The sequence below is a fragment of the Oncorhynchus tshawytscha genome, linkage group LG28 (assembly GCF_018296145.1).
Source record: "Oncorhynchus tshawytscha isolate Ot180627B linkage group LG28, Otsh_v2.0, whole genome shotgun sequence".
Taxonomy (NCBI): Eukaryota; Metazoa; Chordata; class Actinopteri; order Salmoniformes; family Salmonidae; genus Oncorhynchus; species Oncorhynchus tshawytscha.
This window is the reverse complement of record NC_056456.1, coordinates 28,938,926-28,963,550: the sequence shown is the minus strand read 5'-3', so window position 1 is coordinate 28,963,550 and position 24,625 is coordinate 28,938,926. Positions and strand designations below refer to the sequence as shown.

The 24,625-nt window shown below is 41.9% G+C and overlaps 1 protein-coding gene across 1 annotated transcript in view; it reads right to left on the bottom strand.

The window, feature by feature from the left end:
* LOC112227031 (choline transporter-like protein 5-A) overlaps nt 1-24,625 on the bottom strand; it is a 59,215-nt gene that overhangs the window by 5,536 nt on the left and 29,054 nt on the right. Inside the window, exons 2-9 of the mRNA XM_042308098.1 lie at nt 20,835-20,883; nt 8,977-9,050; nt 4,163-4,247; nt 3,199-3,283; nt 2,672-2,800; nt 869-929; nt 669-792; nt 475-558 (exon numbers count right to left, since the gene is read on the bottom strand). Coding sequence (XP_042164032.1) covers nt 475-558; nt 669-792; nt 869-929; nt 2,672-2,800; nt 3,199-3,283; nt 4,163-4,247; nt 8,977-9,050; nt 20,835-20,883 — 691 coding nt within the window. The remainder of the gene's footprint in view (nt 1-474; nt 559-668; nt 793-868; nt 930-2,671; nt 2,801-3,198; nt 3,284-4,162; nt 4,248-8,976; nt 9,051-20,834; nt 20,884-24,625) is intronic.

Genomic DNA, 24,625 nt, shown 5'->3' with positions numbered 1-24,625 from the left:
TTTGTAGACTTTACTGTAGTATTTACTATAGATCATGTTTTTATTTTTTTCTTTGATGAAGAAGTGCAGGCTACTACTGGAGAAATACTAAAAGAGCACATTTTCCATAACTTGTGGTAGGTAGGTAGGTACGCAGGTAGGAGTAGCTACTATTATTTTCTATAACCTGTAGGGTACACAATATGTGGGCTACACTTGGCATTTAGGTTTCTCACTTATGGGTGGCACAAATTGGGAAATGGGGGAGGGGAATGTACTGGGTATATGCAAATTCAATACTGAAGTATTTATTATAGGGTTTATGCGGACATTACTGTAGTATTTTTGTGGATAATACTGTAGTGTGTAGTAGATTATATACTAAGTATTACACATGATAGAGGGATACTACAGGATGTAGTAAAGTATTCTACAGTTTACTACAGAATCCTATAGTAAGTACTGAAGTATTCTAGTTTTCATGTAGGTTCTTACATTAAGATCCAGTTCCATGAGGCGGCGTAGTCCTCCACAATCTTCATCCCAACCTCCTTAGCATCCACCAGACCTGTGATGCCACTTTAGGAGACAATACTATTCTAAAACTGCAGTTCTTACAGAAATGTCTCTGGGTGTTTATGCATGAACACGCACCTCAACATGTGTGTGTGTCGGTCTTTCTAACTCACTTGGCGGCGTCTCTTAGTTCAGTCACACTGCGGGCTGTGTCCAGGGCATCTTTGAAGTGGGTTCTTTTGGCCACCGTCAGGGTTCCATTTTGAGTGATGAAGTCCGGAAAACAACGCTGCAGGACTAGTAGACAAGACAATTCAGTATCATCACTTCACAATGGCCTGCCAGTTGCCGTCTCTCCTCCCCCTGTACTTACATGGTCTGCTAGGAACAATCATTGATGGACAGTCCTCGTCTCGTAACACTTGTGCAATGGGCTGAAAATAAAAAGCAAAGATCAAGATGTTGCATTCAATGGAAAGTTCACATCCTAACAGTATCCTGCCTACACACTGTCTTTGAGAACCAGTATACTCACACATGCAAACAGCTTCCATACAGTGCCTTGCGAAAGTATTCGGCCCCCTTGAACTCTGCAACCTTTTGCCACATTTCAGGCTTCAAACATAAAGATATAAAACTGTATTTTTTTGTGAAGAATCAACAACAAGTGGGACACAATCATGAAGTGGAACGACATTTATTGGATATTTCAAACTTTTTTAACAAATCAAAAACTGAAAAATTGGGCGTGCAAAATTATTCAGCCCCTTTACTTTCAGTGCAGCAAACTCAGTGAGGATCTCTGAATGATCCAATGTTGACCTAAATGACTAATGATGATAAATACAATCCACCTGTGTGTAATCAAGTCTCCGTATAAATACACCTGCACTGTGATAGTCTCAGAGGTCCGTTAAAAGCGCAGAGAGCATCATGAAGAACAAGGAACACACCAGGCAGGTCCGAGATACTGTTGTGAAGAAGTTTAAAGCCGGATTTGGATACAAAAATATTTCCCAAGCTTTAAACATCCCAAGGAGCACTGTGCAAGCGATAATATTGAAATGGAAGGAGTATCAGACCACTGCAAATCTACCAAGACCTGGCCGTCCCTCTAAACTTTCAGCTCATACAAGGAGAAGACTGATCAGAGATGCAGCCAAGAGGCCCATGATCACTCTGGATGAACTGCAGAGATCTACAGCTGAGGTGGGAGACTCTGTCCATAGGACAACAATCAGTCGTATATTGCACAAATCTGGCCTTTATGGAAGAGTGGCAAGAAGAAAGCCATTTCTTAAAGATATCCATAAAAAGTGTCATTTAAAGTTTGCCACAAGCCACCTGGGAGACACACCAAACATGTGGAAGAAGGTGCTCTGGTCAGATGAAACCAAAATTGAACTTTTTGGCAACAATGCAAAACTTTATGTTTGGCGTAAAAGCAACACAGCTCATCACCCTGAACACACCATCCCCACTGTCAAACATGGTGGTGGCAGCATCATGGTTTGGGCCTGCTTTTCTTCAGCAGGGACAGGGAAGATGGTTAAAATTGATGGGAAGATGGATGGAGCCAAATACAGGACCATTCTGGAAGAAAACCTGATGGAGTCTGCAAAAGACCTGAGACTGGGCCGGAGATTTGTCTTCCAACAAGACAATGATCCAAAACATAAAGCAAAATCTACAATGGAATGGTTCAAAAATAAACATATCCAGGTGTTAGAATGACCAAGTCAAAGTCCAGACCTGAATCCAATCGAGAATCTGTGGAAAGAACTGAAAACTGCTGTTCACAAATGCTCTCCATCCAACCTCACTGAGCTCGAGCTGTTTTGCAAGGAGGAATGGGAAAAAATTTCAGTCTCTCGATGTGCAAAACTGATAGAGACATACCCCAAGCGACTTACAGCTGTAATCGCAGGAAAAGGTGGCGCTACAAAGTATTAACTTAAGGGGGCTGAATAATTTTGCAAGCCCAATTTTTCAGTTTTTGATTTGTTAAAAAAGTTTGAAATATTCAATAAATGTCGTTCCACTTCATGATTGTGTCCCACTTGTTGTTGATTCTTCACAAAAAAATACAGTTTTATATCTTTATGTTTGAAGCCTGAAATGTGGCAAAAGGTCGCAAAGTTCAATACTTTCGCAAGGCACTGTACATGGTACATGCCTTTGTTGGGTTGTTGAATCCTGGTTTGCAGAACTGCCTGTAGTAGTCCCAGGGCGCGGCAGTGATTTGGTATTGCAACTGCACATCTGTATAGGTGGAAAATTTGTCCGGGCACTTGGAAACACACATCTGTTAGGAAACACACACACATACACACATTTTTATTAAAAGTCAGTAAGGTGATATGACAGGAGGCTGGTGAGAGGAGGACGGCTCATAATAATGGCTGGGATGGAGTAAATGGAATGGTATCAAACTCCTGAAGAAGGCAGAGTGATGCCAAAACGTTGGTGATTTACCCAATAAATTACTGGGAGTGCGACTATATTTATTTTTAATATCAAACTCATGGAAACCACGTGTTTGATACCATTCCATTCATTCCCTTCCAGCCATTACTATGAGCCCCAAGGTGAACTCATTCCGTGGCTGATATGACCCCCATGTCTGAACAGCCACTACACTTAAATACTTCATTACTCTGTTATTTTTTCTCTGATATCATTTGACCAATATGTTATGAATACCTGAGTGGTCGGGCACTGTAGGTTGATGAGGACAGCAGGGTTGGCACATTTCAGGATGTTGAAGTAGAACAGTGTGGATTTTTTTCTATAGAAAGAACAAACATTGACATGGTTTAGAAGCGACACAGTTCTACCACTAGGTGGCTGTGGAGCACAGAGGACAGATTCAGAGAAAAGCCCTCATATTGTCGAAGACTAATATCCTAATATCCCTCTTCATTTTTGTAAATTGTAGCCTGTATGCTCCAGTGTTTCAGTATAACGGGTGAGAGAGTGGTGTAGTCTCTTCTCTACACATGTTTCAGGCTAAACTCCATCACAATCCCATAATCCTGGGAGAAAAACACAGTGCTAATTATGAGCTGCTGAGATCGGAGGGCCCTGGCTAGCTGGGAGTAAACACACTACTCCCTATCTCATAGCCCGGTCCCACAAACTGCCTTATCACAGCTTTACAGCCGTCGATAAAGAACGAATCCTCGCCATGGTTACAGCCTGTCAATCATGCTTGAGTTCTATGAGGGGAATTCAACACCGAGCAGTTTAGTGTGGGGATGCAGTATTAGACTTTGGATTCACTGGGTTTGATTTCACTGACAATGGGAACTGTGTGTGGGGGTGAGGTGCATTTTAATTGTAATGGGCAAATGGTCAATTGAATAGCATTGAAGTGCTTAGATAAAGAACCAGCCAATGGTTCAGAGGGCCACACTAGGGCTAGATGGAAGTTTAAAGTTAACAACAGATCTAGGATCAGATGATCCTTAACTGAATTCAGGGGGATGAAAAAGTATCTGACGCTGTATCAGTGGTAGTGGAAACCTCTGGCAGGTGTGTTAATTGGCAGGTAAGCACCAATTAATAGCAGCAAATAAGGCACAGGGGAATTATCATGACCTCAAAAGGATCTAAGGCCTATTTAGTACTAATGGTATGCTAATCACTCACTAGAGTAATTACTCACGCGTTTGGAGTGCCCTTCTGCCCACAGAATTGTCCGTAGCTGTCTGTAGGGTAGATCACCTTCCTGGGGTCACCTTGTAGCCACGCTGGAGAAAAAAAAAGAATGAGTGAGAGAGAGAGAGAGAGACACAGAGAGACAGAATGAGAGAGAAAGAAGCAAACAGATCGAGAGAGAAATGGAGAGAGAGCGAGAGAGAGAGAGCGAGAGAGAGAGAGCGAGAGAGACACAAAGAGTGAGAAAGAAGGAGATGGAGAGAGGAAGCGAGAATAAATCATCCTCTTTTATCTCTGTTTTCTAATACCGAAATAAAATAAATATAGATGAAAAGTCTGGATAGACTGAAGTCTTATTCCCACTCCCTGAATCAAAGGGTTCAGATTCTTTTGTATCGGAGAATCTCAACGTGTTCTTCAGCTCCTCTGGCAGGGTTTTAAAGACGAGGTCATTGTGTGTCTAACTGCTGCTCTGCTGTAAAAAATGCAATCACACTTCTCATTCCAGAGGCTACTGCTCTTCTCAGGCTTACTTTCTGCATCGTTTACAGCATTGTTCAGAAAGCATACAGGAAAGGAGATTTAGCTTTCTAAGACACCACGGGTGTGTGTGTATGTGTGTGTATACGTGCATGTTTGTCTGTGTGTGTCGATTCGTTTTTGATCAATAGTAGTACCTTTTCTCTATGAATGAGAGGCTGTCAGTGACTACCTCAGTCGAACAGTCTGACTGACTAACGGAATCATTATGGTAGTAGTCCAGAACCATCAGATTCTAAATGGAATGCTTCTGTACGGTATCTGAAACACGTAGTGGATGACAGACTTATAACGACAGCCTTATAAGGAGATATAGCGATGGATGGGCATGTGCCGACCTAGCCCTGTTGATATATGGTATGGTTGCAGCTGCTCTACAAATCAAAGCGAATCAGTAATTATGCTGAATAAATCATACACTAAATGATGTCAGAATGAATCTTTCTAGTATGGTCAACATTTACTGTAAATCAGCACAGCCAGAGGATTTCCCCCAAACCACACAAGATGCCTCAGGGATGAGAGATAAATGGTGTGTGTTAGTGATGCCAGCTGTTTGTTCATCCGCATCTGCCGCAATTCCTAATAACCCATCCGCAACCTCTTGACTATATGTGATAAAGTTCCGATCTGAGGCCCGCACCTGACCCTAACCCACTAATAGTGCGATAGAAAATGCACTGTTCAGTCAGAGACGGCAGAATCATTTGACAGGGGTGCAGTATTTTTTTTGTTGTTGCCGGTTTTAAGGAAATTAAAAGCAGTGAAAACGACCCAACATGTTTCTGATACGATTTCGGTTTCGGCCTGGATGCATATTTAATGTGGTAGATATACTATCAGCTTTTATGATGCTGATAAGATAGGGACCGTCTGTAAAGATGCTAACTTCACGTTCTGAAATAAATCAACAATATTTCTCCACTCCTGTTCCTGTGTCAATTTACATTTGATGTATACATTTTACTGCAAGAAATGCATAATTCAGCAGGAGTTCATATTAAGACAATGTGAGAGGTTAGTGTCCAGATGTAAGTTTCCATTTAACCCATCAGAACAGTAGGTTGAAGTCCCCATCTTGTGACTGTCTGATATGTATAGCGCCTCACAAACATCACACACAACATAGTCTGCCAACATCCTCTTTTACCACTTCACCTCATCTTTCCCAAACATTACTTTTCTGGACCCTCATTCTCTTTCTTTTCAACTCTCCATTTCGTAGCTTTTCGCTTATTGAATTCAACTCTGACATTGTTATTATTGCCTCAGTGGATCGATGTTAAGATTCAGTTCCCAAAAGCATTTGGCGATTGGCGTGTATTTGGCACACGTACAGTAAGGCAATAAAGCTTAGGCTTACGCACTTATAGCAGATCAAAAATTATGAAAAAAAACCAAAAACAATGTAGCCTATAGATATGAATTGCACAAGAATCATACATTTATGGACTTTTAATGCATTGTTGTTTTCTCTTTATTCAACCAGCTTGCTACCCAGCCGCACTTCATCCATACAATATTTTATGACCCCCCCCATCCATACAATATTTTATGACCCCCCATACAATATTTTATGACCCCCCATCCATACAATATTTTATGACCCCCCCCCCATCCATACAATATTTTATGACCCCCATCCATACAATATTTTATGACCCCCATCCATACAATATTTTATGACCCCCTTTCTTTGCAATAGCCATGAACATCTCATTAACGTTAATTAATGTCTGTTGGTTTTATGTTTGTTTTTGATCCACTACCAGAGGGATGTCACAAAGCCTCACTCGGTTTAAGGTAATTCAAAAAAATGTTTGTAGATGTGGTTATTTTCCTAAGCTATTCTTGAATATGGGTTGTCTCATCAATTATTCCAAGCCTATTTCTAGAAAATATTAACTTATTTAATAATATAACCACAGGGACTGCAGGTTATGAGTCAACCCGAAAATCCTGTATATGTGTGTGTGTGTGTGTGTGTGTGTGTGTGTGTGTGTGTGTGTGTGTGTGTGTGTGTGTGTCTGTGCGAGAAAGGCTAAGGCAAAGAAAAACATTGGAGTGAGTGTTCCTGAGAGGATGAAGTCATTATGGATGTTTGTGTGGTGTAGATGGGCATGGAGTGGAGTAGATTGTAGTAAGGTGTGTGTGTGTGTGTGTGTGTGTGTGTGTGTGTGTGTGTGTGAGTGAGTGTGATTTTGCACGTGTGTGTATTTTGTGTGGGTTTATGCATATGAAGGGGGGGGGGGGCTCTCCTCTCCTGATGGCATGAGGTCATTGGTATCTGGCAGGCGGTATGAAGAGTTAAGAGTGACTTCATCATCACTCCAATATCAAGCTCTCTAAACGCTCTGTTGGTTTTGACAGCCAGCATCCCTGCTGCTCTTTAAAGAATGAGATCACACTAAAATATGAGACCAGAGCTCCACACGCCTTTACCGAGGTGAACTCATACTAAAATATGAGATGGAATGGCCGTGGCATATTGAAAAATAATGAACTCATACAAAAATATATGAGTCTATAGCGCTGGGTTGCAGCAAAAGGGGGCAACTTATATTATAACGGGTCTGTATGGCAAGGTTAAATAATGACATTGGAAGGAATAAGGCCAGATCGGCAATTAAAGGTCATGGGTAGCTGATGGCCAGTAAGTTGCTTCTATGACCTTGAATCAGCTGCATCAAAGAAGGGTTAGGATTGGGATGCTCCTCATCTCAAAGTTTCAGAAGCTGAATATATCAACAACAAAAAACAACTGATGCCTGCATTCACTTATTCTGAAAATTGTAGGGATTTATTTGTGTGCTGACTTGCCAAGGCCATTCTCTGGTTGAATTTGGCTACAGGACTAAATGTATGTTTTTATAGTGTGCAACTGAGGACTGCAAGTTAGGCTTTGATTGAATGAAGCTCTACGTTCTCAAAGGCAATGTCACAGTAGAAAACGTTCCCCTTTTCAACAGAGACCCCATGTTGCGAATGTCAAAAGGCCTGAACCAAAAGGATTTATTGAACAATGTCTTCTATCTTCTCTCTCTCCCTGCCTGTTCTTTTCTGAATATCACTTTATTCAACACTGACCAGATATCAGTCATAACCCAACTCTACTACAAGAATCAATACACAGGATTGCTGTATTTTCCCTTTCTGCGTTTTATCCTTCTCTCTTTTCTCAACGATACATCTTCCTTTTATTGAGCTACAGTTGGGCATAGGGAGTAGGGCTGCCTATAACGTCTAGTGGGGATGGTAATATAATGGGAACAATTGATTGCATTAACGAGTAAGTATTCATAAGGGGCGGGGGGACGCTAACAGGAGACATTTTAGAGTACAGCATGTATAGTAAATAGCTGCTTTTATTCCATTTTGAAGCAACTTTATCTTCAGTGCAGTCACTCCTAAACCTACACTTTTAATTCTTTAGCTGCTTACCATTTCTGAGATCATTACTATGAGAAAACGTACACAACTTTTGAAGCAGAACCAATCATTGAGCGATGGATTGATCTTTAATAAAGAGATAAGAGAGGGAAGCCCAGAAGCGCTTCATAGAGCTGTGGGAGGGACATGAAAACAGTCATTTCTACCATCTTTCAGAGGTGATGTGAACCCAACGTCTCTGAATAAAACAGATGCTACACACCTCTCGCTCTCTCTTTGTATCTCTCTCCAGCACAATGTACGATCTGTAGCTATGTTCACCATTTCTCTCTCACACTTGCTACTTTCTTTGCTACTATTTTTTTTCTATTTGTTTCTCTGACACAAACACGTCCTTTCCTGTGTTTATCTTACTACTCTGCCATCTAACTAAGTAGTTAGAACCGACTGCTATTCGTTTTATCTTTCTCTAACACGGTGGTGAGTATTGATGGTGGGATTTCAGAGCCCTCTGATCAAAGGTTAATCTACTGACTCCCACTCATGGGGACAGTGTGTTTGGGTTTGGGCCAGTGTGTTTGGGTTTGGGCCACTGTGGCATTATCATTGCTTACAATAAAAATGTCTAAACACAACTCATGTAGCATCTCCTTTTCATTGCTTGTTTACACGTTTTTGAACGTAACAGAACTTTGACTCAACTAGGGTGATGAAATAAAAGATAATGCTCGTCTCACATTGGCATAATTCCTAGACATTTGGGAATGCGAGACAGCTGGACACCGAGTTTTGTCCAATGCATGTAGACCTATACGTCATGAAGAGTTGTGAGTTTCCATGTATAGACATCCTTACACTGTCCTGGTAATATAGTGGTTATGGTCCACTCACCCACAGTCCCCAGTGCTATGTATCCAAGGATGACGATGACAAAGATCACACAGCAAAACAAGTCTGTGCAGCTTCTGTAGAGAGGGAAAAACACAAAGGGAAAAAGAGGTAGATACAGAGAATCTCAATTGCACACTACTTCTCAAAACCCATTGGATGAGAAAGCAAGAGGTCCCTCCCTCTGACCTTCTTCTCCAATGGGTTTTGAGAAGGAGGCAAGGGGAGAGGATGCGAAGAGTATGCAATTAAGATTCTCCTATTGAGATAGGGAGAGAGAAAGAAGAAGAAAAGGTCAATATCCTTGAGGCTTTTAACACCCTGAGAGAGAGAAACGAGAGGCGAGTGAGATGAGAGAGGGTGTATAAAGAGAGAGAGAAACGAGAGGACAGAGAGATAAATACACACCAAGGCCATGTTCATTATTCTGGTAAAGATCAAACAGCTGCAGAAGGGACCATGGTGATGATGATGCTTTCACAACGGAAATTAAATATTAACCTCAACAATCTGCTGCTATGACTCTCTCAAGACACATCACATTCCCACACTCTCTTTCCCAGGGTTTGGCAATCAGAATGGCTCTTGCAGTGTGTATACCTGTGTGTGCCAAGTGCTTACATCTTTCTATCCAACCGGGGACGGGAAAGTGTCACATATCCACAAACAGTAGTGCGTGTGTACACATGTGCTGAGGAAAATCAGCGACCTACAGTACCAGTCAAAAGTTGGGACACACCTACTCATTCAAGGGTTTTTCTTTTTTTTTCTTTAGCACATAGTGAAGACATGAAAACTATGAAATAACACATGGAATCATGTAGTAACCCAGAAAGTGTGAAACAAATCAAATTATATTTGAGAGTCTTCAAAGTAACCACCCTTTTGCCTTAATGACAGCTTTGCACACTCTTGGCATTCTCTCAACCAGCATCATGAGGTAGTCACCTGGAATGAATTTCAATAATCAGGTGTGCCTTGTTAAAAGTTAATTTGTGGAATGTCTTTCCTTCTTAATGCATTTGAGCCAATCAGTTGTGTTGTGACAAGGTAGGCTTGGTATACAGAATATAGCCCTATTTGGTAAAAGACCAAGTCCATATTACAGCAAGAACATCTCAAATAAGCAAAGAGAAATGACAGTCCTTTATTACTTTATTATTTTATTTCACCTTTATTTAACCAGGTAGGCTAGTTGAGAACAAGTTCTCATTTCCAACTGCGACCTGGCCAAGATAAAGCAAAGCAGTACGACACAAACAACAACACAGAGTTACACATGGAATAAACAAGCGTACAGTCAATAACACAATAGAAAAAAAAAAGAAAGTCTATATACAGTGTGTGCAAATGGCGTGAGAAGGTAGGCAATAAATAGGCCATAGTAGCGAAGTAATTCTAATTTAGCAGATTAACGCTGGAGGGATAAATGAGTAGATGATGATGTGCAAGTAGAGATACTGGTGTGCAAAAGAGCAGAAAAGTTCATAAAAAAAAATATGGGGATGAGGTAGGTAGATTGGGTGGGATATTTACAGATAAACTATGTACAGCTGCAGCGATCAGTTAGCTGCTTAGATAGCTGATGTTTGAAGTTAGTGAGGGAAATATAAGTCTCCAGCTTCAGCGATTTTTGCAATTTGTTCCAGTCACTGGCAGCAGAGAACTGGAAGGAAAGGCGGCCAAAGGAGGTGTTGGCTTTGGGGACGACCAGTGAGATATACCTGCTGGAGCGCGTGCTAAGGGTGGGTGTTGTTATCGTGACCAGTGAGCTGAGATAAGGTGGAGCTTTACCTTACATAGACTTATAGATGACCTGGAGCCAGTGGGTTTGGCAACGAAAATGTAGCGAGGGCCAGCCGACTAGATCATACAGGTCACAGTGGTGGGTGGTATAAGTGGCTTGGGTAACAAAATGGATGGCACTGTGATAGACTGCATCCAATTTGCTGAATAGAGTATTGGAAGCAATTTTGTAGATGACATCGCCGAAGTCGAGGATCGGTAGGATAGTCAGTTTTACTAGGAAAAGTTTGGTGGCATGAGTGAAGGAGGCTTTGTTGCAAAATAGAAAGCATATTCTAGATTTGAGTTGGGAATGGAGATGTTAAATATGAGTCTGGAAGGAGAGTTTATAGTCTAGCCAGACACCTAGGTAGTTGTCCACATATTCTAGGTCAGAACCGTCCAGGATAGTGATGCTAGTCGGGTGGGCGGGTGCAGGCAGTGAACGGTTGAAAAGCATGCATTTGGTTTTACTAGCGTTTAAGAGCAGTTGGAGGCCACGGAAGGAGTGTTGTATGGCATTGAAGCTCGTTTGGAGGTTAGTTAACACAGTGTCCAAAGAAGGGCCAGATGTATACATAATGGTGTCGTCTGCGTAGAGGTGGATCAGGGAATCACCCGCAGCAAGAGCGACATCATTGATATATATACAGAGAAAAGAGTCGGCCTGAGAATTTAACCCTGTTGTACCCCCATAGAGACTGCCAGAGGTCCGGACAACAGGCCCTCCGATTTGACACACTGAACTCTGTCTGCGAAGTAGTTGGTGAACCAGGTGAGGCAGTCATTTGAGAAACCAAGGCTGTTGAGTCTGCCGATAAGAATGTGGTGATTGACAGAGTCAATGGCCTTGGCCAGGAAATTGAAGACGGCTGCACAGTACTGTCTTTTATCGATGGCGGTTATGATGTTGTTTAGTACCTTGAGCGTGGCTGAGGTGCACCCGTGACCAGCTGGGAAACCGGATTGCACAGTGGAGAAGGTACGGTGGGATTCGAAAAATGGTGAGTGATCTTTTTATTAACTTGGCTTTCGAAGACTTTAGAGAGGCAGGGCAGGAAGGATATAGGTCTATAACCGTTTGGGTCTAGAGTGTCACCCCCTTTGAAGAGTGGGATGACCACGGCAGTTTTCCAATCTTTAGGGATCTCGAACGATATGAAAGAGAGGTTGGTAATAGGGGTTGCAACAATGGTGGCAGATAGTTTTAAAAAGAGAGGGTCCAGATTGTCTAGCCCAGCTGATTTGTACGGGGTTGGCCGGGGTTGCGGTAGCCAGGAGGAAAGCATGGCCAGCCGTAGAGGAATGCTTATTGAAATGTTTGATTATCATGGATTTATCGGTGGTGACCGTGTTACCTAGCCTTAGTGCAGTGGGCAGCTGGGAGGAGGTGCTCTTGTTCTCCATGAACTTTACAGTGTCCCAAAACTTTTTGCAGTTAGAGCTGCAGGATGCAAATTTCTGTTTGAAAAAGCTAGCCTTTGCTTTCCTGACTGACTGAGTGTATTGGTTCCTGACTTCCCTGAACAGTTGCATATCGCGGGGACTATTCGATGCTATTGCAGGCCACCACAGGATGTTTTTGTGCAGGTCAAGGGCAGTCAGGTCTGGAGTGAACCAAGGACTATATCTCTTCCTAGCTCTACATTTTTTGAAATGGGCATGCTTATTTAAGATGGTGAGGAAATTACTTTTAAAGAACAACCAGGTATCCTCGACTGACGGGATGAGGTCAATATCCTTCTAAGATACCCGGGCCAGGTCGATTAGACAGGCCTGTTCGCAGAAGTGTTTTAGGGAGCGTTTGACAGTGATGAGGGGTGGTCGTTTGACCGCAGACCCATAGCGGATGCAGGCAATGAGGCAGTGATCACTGAGATCCTGATTGAAAATAGCAAAGGTATATTTGGAGGGCAAGTTGGTCAGGATATCTATGAGGGTGCCCATGTTTACGGATTTAGGGTTGTACCTGGTGGGTTCCTTGATGATCTGTGTGAGATTGAGGGCCTCTAGCTTAGATTGTAGGACTGCCGGGGTGTTAAGCATATCCTAGTTTAGGTCACCTAACAGAACGAAGTCTGAAGATCTGTGAATTGATTGCCCCTCATCTATGGTGTCCAGGGCACAGCTGGGAGTTGAGGGGGGTCTATAACAGGCGGCAACAGTGAGAGACTTATTTCTGGAGAGATTCATTTTTTAAATTAGAATCTCAAACTGTTTGGGCAGAGACGTTGAAAGTATGACAGAACTTTGTAAGCTATCTCTGCAGTAGATTGCAACTCCTCCCCCTTTGGCACTTCTATCTTGACGGAAAATGTTGTAGTTGGGTATGGAAATCTCAGAATTTTTTGGTGGCCTTCCTAAGACAAGATTCAGACACGGCAAGCACATCAGCGTTGGCGGAGTGTGCTAAATCAGTGAGTAAAACAAACTTAGGGAGGAGGCTTCTGATGTTGACATGCATCAAACCAAGGCTTTTTCGATTACAGAAGTCAACAAATGAGAGAGCCTGGAGACACGCAGGGCCTGGGTTAACCTCCACATCACCCGAGGAACAGAGGAGGAGTAGGATGAGGGCACGGCTAAAGGCTATCAAAACTGGTCGTCTAGTGCGTTGGGGACAGAGAATAAAAGGAGCAGATTTCTGGACGTGGTAGAATAGATTCAGGGCATAATGTGTAGACAGGGGTATGGTGGGGTGCAGGTACAGTGGAGGTAAGCCCAGGCACTGAGTGATGATAAGAGGTTGCATCTCTGGACGTGCTGGTTATTCTGGGTGAGGTCACCCAGTGGGGGGTTGGACAAAGGAGGAATCTGAGGCATGTAGAGTGAGACTAGGGGCTCCACTGTAAACTAAAACAATGATAACTATCCTAAACAACAGTATACAAGGCATATTGACATTTGCGAGAGACATAAAGCGAGGCATAAAGCAATCACAGGTGTTGATTGGGAGAGCTAGCTAAGACAACAACAGGTAAGACAACAACAGCTAATCAGCTAAGACAACAACAACAGGTAAAATGGCGATGAATGGGCAGAGAGGGTCGGTTAACTACACGAAGGGCCTGAGTTCGGGGCCGACAGATAAACAAGAAAAATAAACAAAATGGAGTACCGTGATAAATGACCAGTCCAGCAGGCATCAGCTATGCAGCCAACTGATCATATGGTTCAGTGAACAGCAATAGATGGAACAGGGAAGCTGCGGGGTAGTCGTTACTACGCTAGCACGCAGGAGACACGCCATTTAAAGTTAGCAGGCCAGGGTAAGTAGAAGCGTCTGCTCCGACGTCGCCGGTTGAGGGCACAGCGGATGGAGATACGTCTGCGGACCAGTCGTGGTGGTACTGCGGTACCACTTTAAGACAGGAAGGTCAGTCAATGCGGAAACTTTCAAGAACTTTGAACGTTTCAAGTGCAGTTCGCAAAACAAAATCAAGTGCTATGATGAAACTGGCTCTCACGAGGACCGCCACAGGAAAGGAAGACCAAGAGTTACCTCTGCTGTAAAGGAATAGTTCATTAGAGTCACTAGTTTGTTGGAATTGCAGCCCAAATAAATGCCTCAAAAAGAACAAGTAACAGACACATCATCTCAACATCAACTGTTGAGAGGAGACTGTGTGAATCAGGCCTTCATGGTCCAATTGCTACAAAGAAACCACTACTAAAGGACACCAATAAGAAGAAGAGATTTGCTTGGGCCAAGAAACACGAGCAATGGACATTGCATGGAGGATGTGTGATGTTGTGGAGTACTTTGCTGGTGACACTGTCTGTGATTTATTTAGAATTCAAGGCACACTTAACCAGCATGGCTACTACAGCATTCTGCAATGATACGCCAACCCATCTGGTTTGCACTTAGTGGGACTATCATTTGTTTTTCAACAGGATAATGACCCAACACACCTCCAGGCTGTGTAAGGACTATATGACCAAGAAGGAGAATGATGGAGTGCTGAATCAGATGATCTGGCCTCCACAATCCCCCGACCTCAATCCAATTGAAATGGTTTGGGATGAGTTGGACCGACCGCAGAGTGAAGGAAAAGCAGCCGACAAGTACTCAGCATATGTGGAAACTCCTTCAAGACAGTTGGAAAAGCATTCCGGGTGAAGCTGGTTGAGAGAATGCCAAGCGTGTGCAAAGCTGTCATCAAGGCAAAGGGTGGCTACTTTGAAGAATCTGATATATATTTGTTTAACACTTTTTTGGATACTACATTATTCCATATGTGTTATTTCATAGTTGTGATGTCCTCACTATTATTCTACAATGTAGAAAATAATAAAAAATAAATAAAAACTCTTGAATGAGTAGGTGTGTCCAAACATTTGACTGGTACTGTATCTAGCGTCAATATATCTTAATCAGCTTATATTTCAATTGAATGCATAGAAATCCCTGCCTGGCTTCCCAGTTGACCACTTAGAGAGCACTGAGGTAATGCCTGATTAAACAGACCATGACTGTCAGGTTGTGTGTTCAAGGAATAGAGACCAGGTTGTGATTGGCAGCACTGGGACAGGACTGTTAGAGGGTCATGTGTGTCACTGAGGTTATATTGCGGCGTCAGTGAGAGGCCTGGTGTTAAGCTGCACAGCAGGCTTTCACAAACATACAGCCCAACGCTCCCTACTGCTCCCCAGCGCTCAATAATTCAGCCTTTAGCTGAGCTCAGGCAGCACTCTCCCCTGGTCTAACAGAAATGCATAGACACACAGAACTGTACACACACACACGGTGAGCAAGAATGTGAGGAGTGGTGGGACAGGTTGAAGTTAACTCTGTCTTTCCTAATCAATCAAAATTATTGTTCCTCTCCTTCTCCATGCGAAATAAACCCTCCTGCCTCCTTGTTGATAGTAGGTCTGTCCGGACTAGTCAGTGTTTTCCTGCTCTGTTTATGCAGTTCTGTCCTTTCCAATCCTCTGTAACGACCCTGCTTGATGCTGAATCTGCTGCGCTGCACATTCTGTCCTCTCCTCTTAACTCTCATTCACCAGCTGTTGAGCAGAGTTAAACACACTGACATTAGAGCAGAAACCGTGGCTAAACTCAGGCAGGGAGAGATGGAGAAGAGAAAGTGTGTTTGTGTGAGAGAAAGAGATAGAAAGAGATAGTTGTTCTAAAAATGAGACACTCAACAGGGCTGTGCTGCTTGCTGAGTCGCTGTTATGGACTCTAATTTCACAGGACCGTTTGAAAGGAAAGAAACAGTCAGTGAGAATTGATGTGACCTGTGATTCAATAGCCTGATCCCCGATCTGTTCGTGCTCTTTTGCCAACTTGTAGCATTGAGTGACAAGCAGTTGGAAAGAGAACAAACAGATCTGAGATTCAATAGTCGACTGGTTTAATCTACGGCCATCTCTAAAATCACTTCATTAAACGACTCCATATCTCTCACTCAAAATAGACATTGAAGAGACAGAATTAATTTCTAGTTTCTAATTAAAACCGCTGATCCATTGATTCTGCAGGACTACTTTATATCTCTGAATCGGAACTCGGTTAATGATTCTAACTATGGCTGTGAACGGTAATGAGAAGTTAATTAATGATTCTAACTATGGCTGTGAACGGTAATGAGAAGTTAATTAATGATTCTAACTATGGCTGTGAATGGTAATGAGAAGTTAATTAATGATTCTAACTATGGCTGTGAATGGTAATGAGAAGTTAATTAATGATTCTAACTATGGCTGGGAACGGTAATGAGAAGTTAATTAATGATTCTAACTATGGCTGTGAATGGTAATGAGAAGTTAATTAATGATTCTAACTATGGCTGTGAATGGTAATGAGAAGTTAATTAATGATTCTAACTATGGCTGTGAATGGTAATGAGAAGTTAATTAATGATTCTAACTATGGCTGTGAACGGTAATGAGAAGTTAATTAATGATTCTAACTATGGCTGTGAACGGTAATGAGAAGTTAATTAATGATTCTAACTATGGCTGTGAATGGTAATGAGAAGTTAATTAATGATTCTAACTATGGCTGTGAATGGTAATGAGAAGTTAATTAATGATTCTAACTATGGCTGTGAATGGTAATGAGAAGTTAATCAATGATTCTAACTATGGCTGTGAATGGTAATGAGAAGTTAATTAATGATTCTAACTATGGCTGGGAACGGTCTGAGACTAACTATGGCTGTGAATGGTAATGAGAAGTTAATTAATGATTCTAACTATGGCTGTGAATGGTAATGAGAAGTTAATTAATGATTCTAACTATGGCTGGGAACGGTAATGAATTAATTAATGATTCTAACTATGGCTGTGAATGGTAATGAGAAGTTAATTAATGATTCTAACTATGGCTGTGAATGGTAATGAGAAGTTAATTAATGATTCTAACTATGGCTGTGAATGGTAATGAGAAGTTAATTAATGATTCTAACTATGGCTGTGAATGGTAATGAGAAGTTAATTAATGATTCTAACTATGGCTGTGAATGGTAATGAGAAGTTAATTAATGATTCTAACTATGGCTGTGAATGGTAATGAGAAGTTAATTAATGATTCTAACTATGGCTGTGAATGGTAATGAGAAGTTAATTAATTATTCTAACTATGGCTGTGAACAGTAAATTGACAGCTGGTGAAAAATGGTCTTGAAATTATACCTGCACAAAACAAGAACAATTCAATATTTTTGTACTGTATGACTTTAAAACAGATAAACCACTTACATATATTTCTATGGACTTCAAAACATCAAACATTCATCAAACAGGCTAGGTTTTCTGTATTCTCTATTTGCGCTAGTCTACTGTAAATGAAAAAACGGAATAGACAAGATAAACAGACTAGCCATAACTTTGCCACTACCAACAAACTGCAAGTAGTACGTTTGCCACGGGTCTCTTTAGGACAAAAGATAAACAACAGCATTTAATGATGAAAGAGCAAGCGACTCAAGCAGGTGTTTCCAGGTGTGAGTCAGCAAGTCTCTCCTGCATATGCCTCCTACTGTGTTAGAGGTGAAAAGGGCATTGAACTGGTAAAGCTGGCAAAGCAGCACTCCAAAGCAGCACTCCAAAGCAGCACTCCAAAGCAGCACTCCAAAGCAGCACTCCAAAGCAGCACTCCAAAGCAGCACTCCAAAGCAGCACTCCAAAGCAGCACTCCAAAGCAGCACTCCAAAGCAGCACTCCAAAGCAGCACTCCAAAGCAGCACTCCAAAGCAGCACTCCAAAGCAGCACTCCAAAGCAGCACTCCAAAGCAGCACTCCAAAGCAGCACTCCAAAGCAGCAGCCTCACTGCTTTAATATAACAACTAACTTGGTAGGTTCCCATCCACATCCAGATGGATACACCGAGTTGAGTCTGCAGCTTTGCAAAAACTCTAAAAGAGTTTGTCATCTGGGGAGGATCTCTGTATTGCTGGAACAAAGCCAGTGTGTCATCAGTAGTTCCTTTAGCTAATATGATATCAACTGAGGCCTGAAATTACTGCTGGGGTGAAAACACTGATACAGAGAAATCCTAAAATAATCAAATAGAACAAGATAAAAGCTGGATGCCCGGAAACTTACTGTGTAGCTATAAAACGTTTTGGTAATGGAATTATTTGAGTGTAATTTTTCCCACCAAAAGAGTTTTACAAGCAGCACCACACACACACACAAGCTAAATCTATAATTGCATCTCTGCAGCTCCCTGCTCTGACGAAGGGAAGCGTTCAGTAGAAGATCAGAGGAAGTGTTAAAATGGCAGAATTTTCTCCCACGTCATTCCCCTGATCACCAATTAACAACATAGAATCCCCACAACACAACTCCTTCAGCAGAGTCCTACAACAAGACCCATCCCTCCACCCACTTTCAACACCAACACACTGCAATCCTTACAACACAACAAGCCACTCCAGACTCTTTTATTCAGCCACTCTTTTCTCCTGGATGGGTTTTGTCAGTGAGGTCTAATTAAGGATTTAAAGGGTCCTCCTCATTTCTTATTTACACATCCAACTCTGCTCCGCTCCCCGCCACCCATCTCTGTCTGGGTTAGTGGGGCTCTTCTAGCCAACTGACCTGGTTCCAGTTCCAGCCGGTTTGAACCGCAGCCACACTGATTGCAGCCAGTTACCGGAGTTTCTAATAGCCATCGATTTCCTCCCTGCTTTTCTCCCTCTTTTCTTTGACATGCTTTTATCTGTGACGCTGTCAGTCAGGAGAGGGGGGTGTTCTCTCCAGCTTCTGTCAGATTTAATGCTCTGTCTATGAGATTGGTAGGGAAGGGAGGGTCTGTATCGTCAATGAATGTTGGCTAGAGAATCTCAAATGTTTGGGTTTGGTTTATAATGGAATGGAGGTTTGGTTACTGCTTCTGACTGTTGTTGTGATGTAGTGTCAAATAGTTGTATAACATGGATGGTATTAGAATAGATATAGAACATTTATATCTCTGTGGGTAATAGTCTGTCTGAACATTTTGAAACACCAAATCCTATTATTGAATACTGTGGAATAATCTTCAGTTATGTCACCAAATATTAATATCTTATATTACCTGAAATGTAATTGGTCGACACTGGGTTAAGCACAACTGACATTTCAGAGGGTCTGTATGAGTTTAGGCTTAGCTCACAGTAAATATTAGCTTTAAAGTTACTATTAGCTATAGCCTATAAATGTAATTTCCATGACAGTGTCATTTTCATTTCAGTCAGAGACCAGAGCAGACCATGGGTTCTGTCTCAAATCACACCCTATTCTCTGATTAGTGCACTACCTTTAAAAGGGTAAGGGACATTGCCCTTAATTCATTTACATGTTCTATTCTATATCAAAATCAGACTACTGTCAATATAGCAAAGGGACTAGCCTGCCAGCAGGGCAGTTCCATGGTGACTACAGTTCTCTTGTGAATGTGTCTTTAACATTGATGTGTAGTATTAAAAGTTGTGTCGTACATCACCAAAGCCTTAAAGCATGTGTACTACAGTACATCACCAGTGGGACAGCCATTTGGCAGCACACTCTCCTTCATAATCACTCCTAGCTATTGGGTGTGTTCGAGTAGTAAGACTAACGAAGCTGACTGTAGACGAAAGTCAATGAGTGAAGTCTGTGACAGCCAAAAGTCAGAGACGGTTGTGGTTTTCAAACAGCAAGGCTCAGATCTGCATGGCAGTGTTACTTTATAAATGTTTAAATAAAAATGTTCAATACTCCCATATCATACACTCACTGAATACATAACGTGTGTGCAAATATTTGGTTGGAGAGAGGTCTCAAATATAACTTTTGTTTGTAGCCCCTGTAGCTTTAGAATTTTGGCAAAGTTGGTTCCTGTTTCAGTCATGTCTTTGATCACGTTTGCGTGGTTCAACAAAAAACACCCAAATGAGTGGTTGACAAATAGCGCCTCCCACAATGCAGGTGATGGCTGCATGGTGCAGTTACTGAGAAGCAACAACAGCGACTTCATCAAAAACTGCATGACCTTTGATCACATGTTTAGTCCATGCAGTCGACATTGTAGGCGCAAGTTGGAACATTTGTATCCCCCATAATGCAACACACTTTTGAAAGTTGGTGAACAACGATGGTCACCGACTAGACAAAATGTATCCGCTCAAACGTGCCCATTGGCAGCAGTGTATTGAAGAGGTAGCCTCGCAAGCGGCAAGGCGGCTTGCGAGGCTAGTGAAGAGGCACTGACTCTTTATGAAAACACTCACCGTCTGGAAATGGGATAACACATTCAAATCTTAATTTTACCCTGCTTCTCACAGCAGGAAAATAATCCTGCAGCAACAGGAAAAGTGAATAATATGTGGATTATAATTCATGGACATTTTTACAGGGGTTGATACATTTTTTGTTGGAGCAAGTCAAATCTGAAATTGTCAAGTTGAAATTACTAACATTTTTTAAACCTTGAATACACTACAATTTGCATTATCTGTTGTGCAGGAAAATTCTCTGTGACAACAGAGTGATCAAATTAAGATAATAGATCTGTAGCAACAAGCCCTCAGTCACAGCAATGAAACAATCAAGACGCACAGTTAAACTGTGATAATGCAAAAGCAAAGTGAAACATTACCTGTTGCAGATTGGTCCTCTAAATGTTGGGTCAAACTTCCGTGGTTCTCCTGAAGAAGAGACATTTCCACATTAGTCAAAGTGATGAAGTGATACGAAGAATAACGATACGAAACATGATTAAGCAGGTGTCAGCTAAGCTAACTCAATGGCCGAACAGCAAGACCCAAAGCATGAATAGGTCCATTGACAAGGAGTGTAGAAACTCTGTAGGGGAGTGTATTGGTCTTTGAAAAATACATTATAATAAGATTGAGAAGTTCAGGACCAGAGTTTGAATTGATTGATTGAATTTATTTGACAATTTTTTAAATAAATACCATACCATACCATACCATATCATACATACATACATAAGGGAGCTCCAGCCGGTGACGCCTCCACATACAATTTAAGAAAATCATCAAAGATAACACAATGAAGCTTAAAAGCTTATTTCCATTATGGTCCTTTTGGAGGAGGAAGGGGGGATGCAGCAAGGTGTTCTGCTAATAAATTCTGTATGGGTCTCTGCTGGTATAGTTCCACTTGGTAGGAGATATGGTGTGTGGAGAGAGTAGTGTGTGGAGAGAGTAGTGTGTGCGAGCAACAGGTGAACCGCTTAAGAATCTGTCACTTTAAAAATAAAAAAAAGCCTAAAATTACATACCAAGTTCTAACTGCCTGTAGTTCAGGTCCTGAAGCAAGGATATGCATATTCTTGGTACTATTTGAAAGGAAACACTTTGACGTTTGTGGAAATGTGAAAGGAATCAGAATAATAACACAATAGATCTGGTAAAAGATAATACAAAGCAAAAAACAACTCTTCTTTAGTATTTTTTTGTACCATCATCATTGAAATGTAAGTGAAAGGCCATAATGTATTATTCCAGCCCAGGACCAATTTAGATTTTTGCCACTAGATGGCAGCAGTGTATGTGCATAGTTTTAGACTGATCCAATGAACTATTGCATTTGTATCAAGACTGCCCAAATGTGCCTAATTTGTTTATTAATAACGTTTCATGTTCAAAATTGTGCACTCTCCTCAAACAATAGCATGGTATTCTTTCACTGTAATAGCTACTGTATATTGGACAGTGCAGTTAGATTAACAAGAACTTAAGCTTTTGGCCAATATCAGACATGTGTATGTCCTAGGAAATGTTCTTGCTACTTACAACCTCACGCTACATCGCATTAGCCTACGTTAGCTCAACAGTCCTGTGGATGGGACACCAATCCCAAAGAAGTTATTAAGAGATTGAAGCAGAGAGAGTTTGTGATTCTGGGCAAAAAAATTACTTCACTGTGGGTTGTTGAAGGTGACTTTTCTGAGTTTGTGTATTCACATTTTCACTCGGGTGAATGAACTATTTTATTCTCCTCTCTGGTTTCTGTCATCTTGTCTGAATAATGCAGTTAGATTTTGCAGAGTCAGTTTTTTCCCCCTCCTTATTTTACCAGGTAAGTTGACTGAGAACACATTCTCATTTCTGGCAACAACCGGTGGACTAGTTACAGGAAATGAATGAGCCATTTGGAAGCTGGGGATGATTAGGTGGCCATGATGGTATGAGGGCCATATTGGCAATTTAGCCATGACACCAGGGTTAACACCCCTACGATAAGTGCCATGGGATCTTTAGTGACCACAGAGAGCCAGGACACCCGTTTAACGTCCCATCCAAAAGCCAGCACATTAGACAGGGAAATGTCCCCAATCACTGCAATGTAATATTTTTTTTGAGAGCAGAGGAAAGTGTGCATCCTACTGACCCTCCAACACCACTTCCAGCAGCATCTGGTCTCCCATCTAGGGACTGACCAGGACCAACCCTGCTTAGCTTCAGAGGCAGGAGGGGGGTGAAATAATTGTGTTGAATGAGCAAAGCATTTAAAAAATATTCAGTTGATTGGCAGGCCACATTTTGTAGAAAGAGCACCTAAATTCAAGGTGCCTTTAAAATAACTACTGCCATGCAGTACCTAAACTACAGTATACATACTTACTGCTGTCCAGCGATCATCAAACTACTCCCCCGGATAACCAGCATCTCCAACAGCATTCATTCCACTGTGAAATAACATGAACCCTGACCCAAGATGGAGTAGGTAACTGAATAATCCACATTTCTCAAGATTAAGTGAAAGCTTGTGTAAACTACAGTACAGTAACTCAATAACTGTCCCAGTTTGTGCATCGTCCCTCCAGTCTGCTAAGCAGAGGGAACAGAAATAGGCCAGATAGTGTTACTCTAATTTCTTATTTATCACTCTTTCATAAACGGTTAAATCCACAAGGGTATCAAAAGAGAAAAGGCCACTGTGGAGAGTGTGGGAGTTGATTATCAGGTTTTCCTAGCAAGGATCCTAGACCTCTTTGTATGTCACTGTGATCTTTTCAGAATATGAGTAGGATCAAGAGATATTCCTGACGTGACCTCGACAGACATTCATATTCACAAAAAAAACAACACTCTTTCTCTGTCTGTCTCTCCTCCTATCCATCTTAAAGCCACTCTCCCTATTTTCCTTTCTTATCCATCTCAGCCAGTCTCAATACCTCAGGCTTACCTTGGAGTGGCCGTCAGCACCAGAAATCGATTTTTCTAGCCTAGACAGCTGACCCCCTGACCAAACTGCTTCGTTGGGGGGTGGGGGGCTGCGCATGTGTGAGTATTCGTGCATGTGTGTAGAGAAAGAGCAGCAATATTGTGTTTCCCCCAGTCAGGCAAGACTACAGCGAAGAAGCACGGTGACTATTGATCGGATGTGCAGGTCCAAACCCCGCCAAGTGCCTGCTGGCTTGGCCCACAGACCCATATCATCCTTGGATTGATCTTTGTATGTGGCTGGGGAGAGAGCCTATACAGATTGAAAAGAGTAGCAGAAGCACCGCAACAAGATCTCAATTTCCATAATACAGTACCATCAGAAAGTATTCACACTGCTTGACGTTGTCCACATCTTGCGCTGTTACTGTCTGAATTTAAAATGGCCTACACACAATACCATTGGCAACAGGGCTTGGCAACAGACAGCTAAAATGTACAGTAAATATCCCAGTATAGCCTCTAACCAGTACACATGCTTTTAACCCTTAAGAGTCTAGACTATTAGATGGCAATACTAATACTACTACTAAGCTAACATATGGAATTGTTTTAATATGGTCTAATAAGATGGACCCTTTAGCTATATGATTTTGAGTTTTAGGACCTCTGTAGGTATCCCCCAAAAATGTGTGATGAAACATTTGATCTTACTGCTATCAGCCCATATAAACACATTGAATAATACATCATACATGGCAAAAGATAGTCCAGAAATTAAATCAAAAGTAAGTATGGTTTGAGGTGTCTGAAATGCATCAGAGATGTACAGGAAAGAATTAGGTACACAAAAAAAAGTTACATGTGTAACCCTGGTTCCCCAAAAAACTATGAGTCTATTCATTTTTTACCATACTGTGAAGCATTCAACTCCATAGTTCCCTCCAAGCTTATCACTAAGCTCAGGACCCTGGGACTGAACACCTCTCTCTGCAACTGGATTCTGAAATTCCTGATGGGCCACCCCCAGGTGGTAAGGGTAGGCAACGCATTCGCCATGATGACCCTCAATACGGGACCCCTCAGGGGTGCGTGCTGAGTCCCCTCCTGTACTCCCTGTTCACCCACAACTGCATGGTGGCGCACGACTCCAACATCATCATGAAGTTTGCTGACGACCCGATGGTGGTTGGCCTGATAACCGACGACGATGAGACAGCCATATAGGGAGGTCAGTGACCTGGCAGTGTGGTGC